The sequence below is a fragment of the Gossypium hirsutum genome, chromosome A09 (genome assembly GCF_007990345.1).
Source record: "Gossypium hirsutum isolate 1008001.06 chromosome A09, Gossypium_hirsutum_v2.1, whole genome shotgun sequence".
NCBI classification, from domain to species: Eukaryota; Viridiplantae; Streptophyta; class Magnoliopsida; order Malvales; family Malvaceae; genus Gossypium; species Gossypium hirsutum.
In genome coordinates, this window is record NC_053432.1 from 45,413,351 (window position 1) to 45,421,226 (window position 7,876).

The 7,876-nt window shown below is 30.7% G+C and overlaps 1 protein-coding gene across 1 annotated transcript; it reads left to right on the top strand.

Moving 5' to 3' along the window:
* Positions 1 to 1,276: 1,276 nt before the first annotated feature.
* On the top strand, positions 1,277 to 3,332 carry LOC107888766 (transcription factor BEE 1). Its single transcript, XM_016812967.2, has 5 exons — positions 1,277 to 1,848; positions 1,942 to 2,127; positions 2,234 to 2,302; positions 2,809 to 2,886; positions 3,001 to 3,332. The coding sequence occupies exons 1-5, from the start codon at positions 1,489 to 1,491 to the stop codon at positions 3,112 to 3,114; spliced, it is 807 nt and encodes a 268-aa protein (XP_016668456.1). The 5' UTR covers positions 1,277 to 1,488; the 3' UTR covers positions 3,115 to 3,332.
* The last annotated feature ends 4,544 nt before the right edge of the window (positions 3,333 to 7,876 follow it).

The following is a 7,876-nucleotide window of genomic DNA, read 5'->3' on the forward strand; positions in this document are numbered from 1 at the left end:
TTGATTAAAGCTTCACACCTTTGTAACCACTAAAGGCAAAATGCATTTGATATACCCATTTTATGTCCAAATGCACTTAAACAGAAATGATAGCTTTTGTTACTTGGATTTATGTGAATGCATTTAAGAATTTACTCTTAAAATTTTAACTTTAATTTTCCAAATTTATGGAGTTAAAATTATTTGTTTAGGAGAATAAAAATGTCTTTTTAAATAAAACTTTTGTCAATATTCAATAAATAAAACATGAAAACAATATATATTATCTTGATAAATATATATTATGAAAAGAATAATACAAACACAATAATAAATGACACACTATATAAATTATTAAATATTTGTAATTAAATTTCAGCATCTTCACAATATAGAAATATAATAAAACATGAATATTGTATAATAACAATAATAATAATAATAACATATGAATGCATAACGACGTAAAACTTAGATAAAAGGGACCGTTTTATATTATATCTTGAAATATTATATTTCATACTTTATTTAAATATTTATTGAATATAAGTGTTTAATATGAATAAAAAAAAGTTATGATAACATGAGTTAGTTCAACGAGGTGGTGGTGATAAGCCCCTCAAAACAAAATTTTAAATGTATATAGTTCAATATGTATGAATATTATATACAAGAGAATATGAGTTTGAGTGTGTTAAAATATATTATTCTTCTATTTATAAATTTATGAAGGAGTTATGGATAATTTTAAATATTATGTAAAAAAATAAATATAATCGGAATCTATAATAATATTATTAAAAAAATCACAAATGAAAAAGGAAAGGAAAGGAAAGGAAACCACACCATGGACCATACATATTCTTTTATCCAAATAGTTCAATGAATCCAATGGTGAATTTAATCTTATTATTATAACCAAAAAAAAGGAAAAATGAAAGCCCCACTACACTAATTCTCAATTTCTTTTTCTTTTCTTTTTTTTATTTAAATGCTTACTCTCTAAGATAATTCTTTTCTCTTTAAAAACTTTTTAGTGATAAACTAAATTTAAATTTAAACAAAGGGTAAATTATATTAGTATAATTAAATTAAGTTTTTCTATCATCTAATTATAAAAAATTATAATTAATTATTTAATTTTATTTTTTATCGTCTACTTATTTTGGGTTTTAAAAAATAAAATTAAATAATGAAATAATTATTTTATAAACGTTTCATAATTGCATATATTCAGAAGCATCACCTAAAATAAAAACTATTAAGTGTATTTAAAAAAAAAAAAAGAGTTGAAGGAGATTTCTACCTTAGCTAAAAGCTTCCGAACATGAATCACAGAAGCCTAAAACGCCACTTGGTCCTCTCAAAATGCATCTTTACTTTCATAAAACATTTTTACGTGTGTGCTTATTGAATTTTGATTCCACTCTATAAATACAAGTCCCACTCCTCATTATCCAAAATACCCATTCCCCATCTTCAAATAAAAAACTTGTCTCATAAATTCCAATGGCTGATTTTACATCAGACTTTCAAAATTTTAAACAATCATTTTCTTTCTTGGATATGGAATCACTTAACCATTTCACTGAACTAAACCCCCGTCTCTTAGATAATTCAGTGATGAATTACCAAAGCTTCTTGCCCTCCTCCATTGACAACTTCTTCAGCCAAGCACATGCTATCCCAGGCCATGAGGGAGGAAACTTGCAGAGTTCAGCATCAGTTTTCCAGCCCCTTCTCACTGCTAAAACTGAATTAATCCATGAAAGCAAGAAGAGAAAAGCTTTGGATGTATCAAAAAGTAGTAGTTTTGGGAACTCATTATCATCTCCTCAGGTTTCTGAAACTGAAGTCAAGAGAAGAAATGTAAATCTACATGTTCTTTCTTCTTCTTTTTTTCTTTTTCCTTTTCATGTTTTTGGGTTTTAATTTCAATTAGACTTTTTGATTGATATGCAGGATTCAGGAAGAGGGAAAAGAGCAAAACGTAATGAAAAGGAAGAAGAGAAACCAAAAGATGTAGTTCATGTTAGAGCCAGAAGAGGTCAAGCTACTGATAGTCACAGCTTGGCAGAAAGGGTTAGAAGAGGGAAAATTAACGAAAGGTTAAGATGCTTGCAAGATATTGTTCCAGGGTGCCATAGGGTAAACGCTTTTTTTTCCTTCTTTCTTCAAGGACAAGGAATTTGTGAAAAACAGTGAAGTTTATTTATACACTAACACATTGTCCACTGTGTTTGATATTGTGCAGACCATGGGCATGGCAGTAATGTTAGATGAGATAATCAATTATGTACAATCTTTGCAGAATCAAATTGAGGTGGGTTCAAAACAAAGATTACTCATTTGCCTTTGCCCATTTTCAACTTAATGTAGAATATAAATTTATGATAAAAAATATCATGAAAATTTTATATTAAGAGTTATAATGCATTTGATCTTTTTTATTAAAAAAAATAGATAAAATAATATTTTTACATTATATCAAAGAGTAAATTAATCTTTTTTGTTAAAAGTTTTATTCATTTGTACTGTTAATTACTGACATAATTGACAAAATAACCTAATAGTAATACATGGAGTGTTATGTGTACGTCATGCTAACATATAAGATCAATTTTAAAAACAAAAATAAATAAAATTCAAATAAAATAATAAATTTACTTTTTAATTTAATATAAATCAACTAAATTTACTTTTTAATTTAATATAAATCTATTACCTATGCATATGCTTGCATGCATATATGTATTGTAAATTGTATGTGTGCCTTTTTGTATAGCTGTAACACAATCTCACTGACCTATTGTTTCCAAAATGTTACAGTTTCTTTCAATGAAGCTGACGGCAGCAAGCACATATTATGATTTTAACTCAGAACCAGATGCCTTGGAAAGAATGCAGGTAAAAGATTATTCTTATAAAGCTCATAATCTTTCAATATTTTTCTTTTATTTAAATGTAAATTTCATTAATTAATCTCACAAATTACTTTGTTTTTTTGCAATGTAATTTAAGAGGGAAAAGGCACAGGAGGCAAAAGAGTTGGAAAGATTAATGAAAGAAAGATATGTTGGAGGGCTAGCTTGCTTCCACTCATCATCATCATCAACATGGTCCTCTTTGACTTAAAACCTAATATATATTGCCTTACAACACATGACATGAGGAAGATGCCATATTTTTCAACACCATTTCATCAAGTTTATAAAGTGTCAAAAATGTTCCCCACTAGCATATATGAAAAATTTTTATTTTGTAATTTATTGTTAGTCACAAAGCATTTATGGAATTCCATTTCAATGTTTACAACAGATTAACTTACTATTTCTATACATTGCTTTCTTATTCTTTCTTTGGTCAATTTCCTTGGATTTGAAGCTCACAATTAGCATCAAAACATGACCTCTAAATTCGACAAATTTTCTCAGTGGAGACATATCATGCAAAGCTTATAAACCATTACTGATGTGATTAGGATTGATTGATGATCAAAATTAATGACAGCACATATAAGAGCCAAAAACAAAATTTGGACTTTGAGACAATAAGCTTATATGAATAAGGACTAAAGTTAAATTATCCCAATCAGTTCCTTTCTGAATAGGCTTCACTTGCATTTAAGACACAAGTTTAATGACAAATTAGGAAAAACCCCCATTGTTAATTGATTAAGAAATGATACCAAAAAACCCGACAAATGAACAAATTGAAGCAGACATGAGTTTTCATGCATCCCATATTAATTAAATCAAGCTCCTATAGATTTGCCTTCTTATCTATTGGAATATATAAAAACTATTACTTATAGCCTCAACTCTTCAACTCACTAAGTACTATTTTAGTCTTCAATATTTAAAGCTAGCCCCACGCTGTCATTTAAAAAGCTTGAGTAAAGAGACATGTAACCTTGACATTTTTTTAATGTAGAAGAAACAACAGAAAGAAGCATCACACGTTGTTTGCCTTGATTTTTTTTATGATGGAATTTCATCTCAACTTGTACATCAACACTACAATGCTTCCCCTGAAATCTTTTTATTTGAATCCAAAGTACAATCATTTGAATTGAACTACTATGTATTAGATAGTTTAGTTTAGTTTAGTTGGTTGAATGAAATATATATGTAATAAAATTACTTTGTTGGGTAACATAATATTACTCAATAGGTAAAGAATAGACTAAAAATGACAATTTTATGTTTAGATTAAAAATAATGTATATGCTTATCTTAAAAATAAAAAATAAAAACATAATATTTATTACGCCATCTTATGTTGCTTAAAATTTTATTTGTTTTATATTATTTTCTTTTGTTTAATAAAATTTTCTTTTCTTTCGTGTTAAAATGGTGGAAACTTTTTTCTTGTCCTGTGGAAGTAATAATCTTGATTTTGCAAGTGTTTTTAGGGATGGATTTGTTGTCATTCTCTTTAGTTTTGTAGATGCTCAAAATTTTAGTTGATTTTTCCTATTGGTTTAGACCCTCAGAAGCTGGTTTTCTTATGTAACACCCTCTAACCTGAGTCAATGATGGCCCTAGTTAGATGATGTTACATTCGATGCCTAGGGCAATTTTAGTGATGTAGTAATCGATTAGAGATAAATTACGAGTCTAACTATTCTAGCATCCTAATACAAACAACCTACGGATCAATTAATGACTTTGACCTCCTATGTACATGCCACTAAAGTGTAGGTAGATATACCAATCAAACAAAGATTTACTTATAGTAGTCATGACTTGTTGAGTTGAAAACAAGCTTGAAGAGTTACATCACCTCCTACAAGTCACAACTACTATAAGTAAACATTCGTTTGATTGGTATATTTGTGACTTCTACCTTGCATCATATTGAAGAAATCATCAAGTTAAAGTTGAGGAGTGAGTTCTTCAGCATCAAGATCTCTAAAAATAACCTTGTTATTCTTCCTAATTTAATGTATAACTGTGAACTTGAGTAAAGTACTCCTGAAGAGAGCTTAGAGATGAATGGAAAAAGATTATTTTTCTGGCCATAGTAGGAATCTGTTACGCAAAGATAAAGATGATTTTGAAGGGGTTGTAGAGGAGATAAGGTCATGGTATGATGAACTGGAGTTTGAGAAAGAATTTAATAAAGGCATTGGGCAAAGAGATACAATCAATAAGGGACAACATGTTATGAGTATGGGAGAGTGTGTAAGGGTAACGGGGATGGAAAATATGTAGCATGATGATGTTAGAGTTTTGGGTAATCAATTGAATTCGGTTCCTCGATTGAATCATGTACTCAATGAAACTAGGATGATGGTGAATATGGAATAGAATGATGTCATAGGCCTTTCTTCCAAAAATAATCTTAATCATCTTGGTGAGAATGATTGGAAACATACTTTTATTTCTAATTTGAATCTAGTTTTGGATTGCCCAAATATTGAAGATAATTGATTTTTCGAATGATAAGGATGATGGGTTGGGCTTGTCTGACCATTCAAGGACTTTTACTCAACCTCAAGATGGATCTCTTGGGAAGGGCTCTAAGAAGGATATGGAATTTGGGCCAATATAAAATCTTTATGAGATGGAGGCTAAAATTACTAAAGGTCTCTCTAATAAGCTTGGCTTAAAGCTTAAAAATGAATAAAATGTCAAGGACATTTTCAAGTTAAAGGATTGTTGCTTAGCGAAAGTGGTTAAGAAAAAAATAGAAATTGATTTCCAAAAGAGGAAGGAAGAAAAGAAAATATTGTTGTGTGGATGATTCCGATAGTAGGGTAGTGAATGCTTCTTTATCTTATGGTGATTTTGTGAATAGGAATAATCTAATTCAAAAGTAGTTAGAGGATGAGGTTTTGGTTTATGAGGCTGTTGCTACTTGGTCTTTTGGAAAGGAGTAAGAATTAGTTATGATAGGATAAAAAAATATCGTTTTGAGTAAAATAAAGGAAATGTAAAGGAAGGTAGGGAGAAGGTAAGCGTAAAAGGTATGTCTTTGCTTGTCTCTTAGGCTATTGTTGGTTTTGTGATTTTTATTAAAGATTCCTACCAATTATGTTCAATCTATGCATTAGTGTCAATATTAGGGGTAATGGGTTCTTGGTTCACTGGGTTTTTTTTATTGTATTGTTCTTTAGGTGGTTGTTTCTTTCGTTTTGATTTTTTGGAAGGTGTTGTCACTTCACCTTTGGAACTTTGAATGTTCGAGGCTATAATGATGTTTCATTCTCTCTTGGATTATGCATGGGTTGGCTAGTGGTTTGAAGGATGAAAGAAAGGCATATGATTCTTCTTCAAGTTACGAAGCTCACTATTTGGGATCCATAGAAAATTAGGTGTTTGTGATTGTTAGGGTCGACCCGATTAAGCAACGAACAAGAAAAATAACTGAATAGATTAAAAAATTGAACATACAAATTTAACGTGGAAAAACCCTCCAAAGAGGATAAAAAACTACGGGCAAAGATAATTTTACTATAATGGCAAAAGAACGAAGAGTGCAAAAGATGGAGATAAAAACTAAACCCCGAAAACCCGAAAATAAAGAACCCCCAAAACGTAAACACAAAATTCTCTAAATGTGTTATGAGTTCTAATCTCTAATGCGTGTATTTTTCTAAGGTTGTAAAAGAGCATATTTATAGGCTAAATTCATAGGTCAAATAATAATAAAATAATCTAAACTAATCAGTGTTTGATTGAAACAAGTAAACAAAGTTTAACTGAAAGATTATTTTTCAAATTTGACAAAAAATAAGAGTCATATTTAACAAATCTCCACATTGACTCATATTTCCACAACACCATCTTTGCCAAAGCCCGACACGAGCCTATCTTGAACTATGCAGGGAATTAATTGAGTCAAATTTGTGCTTAAAAACTGGAAGACTTCTAGCCTTTGACTTGTACACTGTCAAATCAAAACTAACTCGGGTCTGATTTTCACGAATACAGTGCCCTAACTCTTCAAAACCTGTATCCAAAAGAGAACCTCTCTTCAACAAAACAGTCATACATTTTTCCCTCCTATGACCAAGTTGCCTCCGCTCCAAACGAGTTGACTTCAACTCCGTAACCGATAAGGGACGTTCGATTTCACCGGTCACTATAGAACCTTCCAGAATATAAAAAACTGCCGGTTCTTTTACCTTTTACAAAACGAGAGCTCTACAAGATACTTTAATGCCGCTGACTCGATGTTGATTCTGCATCCTTTCAAGTCTAAAATACTCAAGGAGATGAGATTCTTTCGTAAATCAGGTACATACCTGACATCTGAGAGTGTCCTAATTGTCCCATCGTGTATCCTAATTTTAACAATACCAATACCAATTACCTTACTAGATGAATCATTTTCTATGCGCACAACTCCACCTTCAATCGAACTGTATGTGGAGAACCATTCTCTATTGGGACACATGTGGAAAGAACATCTCGAATCTAAGATACACTCAGACGTGAACTTGGAATTCTCGCTTGTTGACATTAACAAGAAATCATCACCGCTTTCATCGGCCAAATTAGCACCAGCTACATCTTCCTTATTACTCTTAGCAGCTCTTTTATTTCGCAGTTTATAACAATCTACTTTGACATGACCTAACTTTTTACAATAGCGACACCTTTTACCTCGTTTCTTTGATTCTACCAAAACGGAAGCTTGTCTATTTGTCTTGCTATCTAAATGAAGCTCATTGTCGAGTTTGTCTCTACTCAACAAATGACCCTTCACATCTTCAAACGAGAGTTTATCTCTGCCATAAATCAGGGTCTCCTTGAAAGACTTGTATGAAGGAGGTAAAGAGCACAATAATAGCATAGCTTGATCTTCATCATCAATATGAACATCAGCGTTCTTTAAATAATTTAAAAGAGTAATGAATTGACTGATGTGATCTCTAAGAAGTTCACCT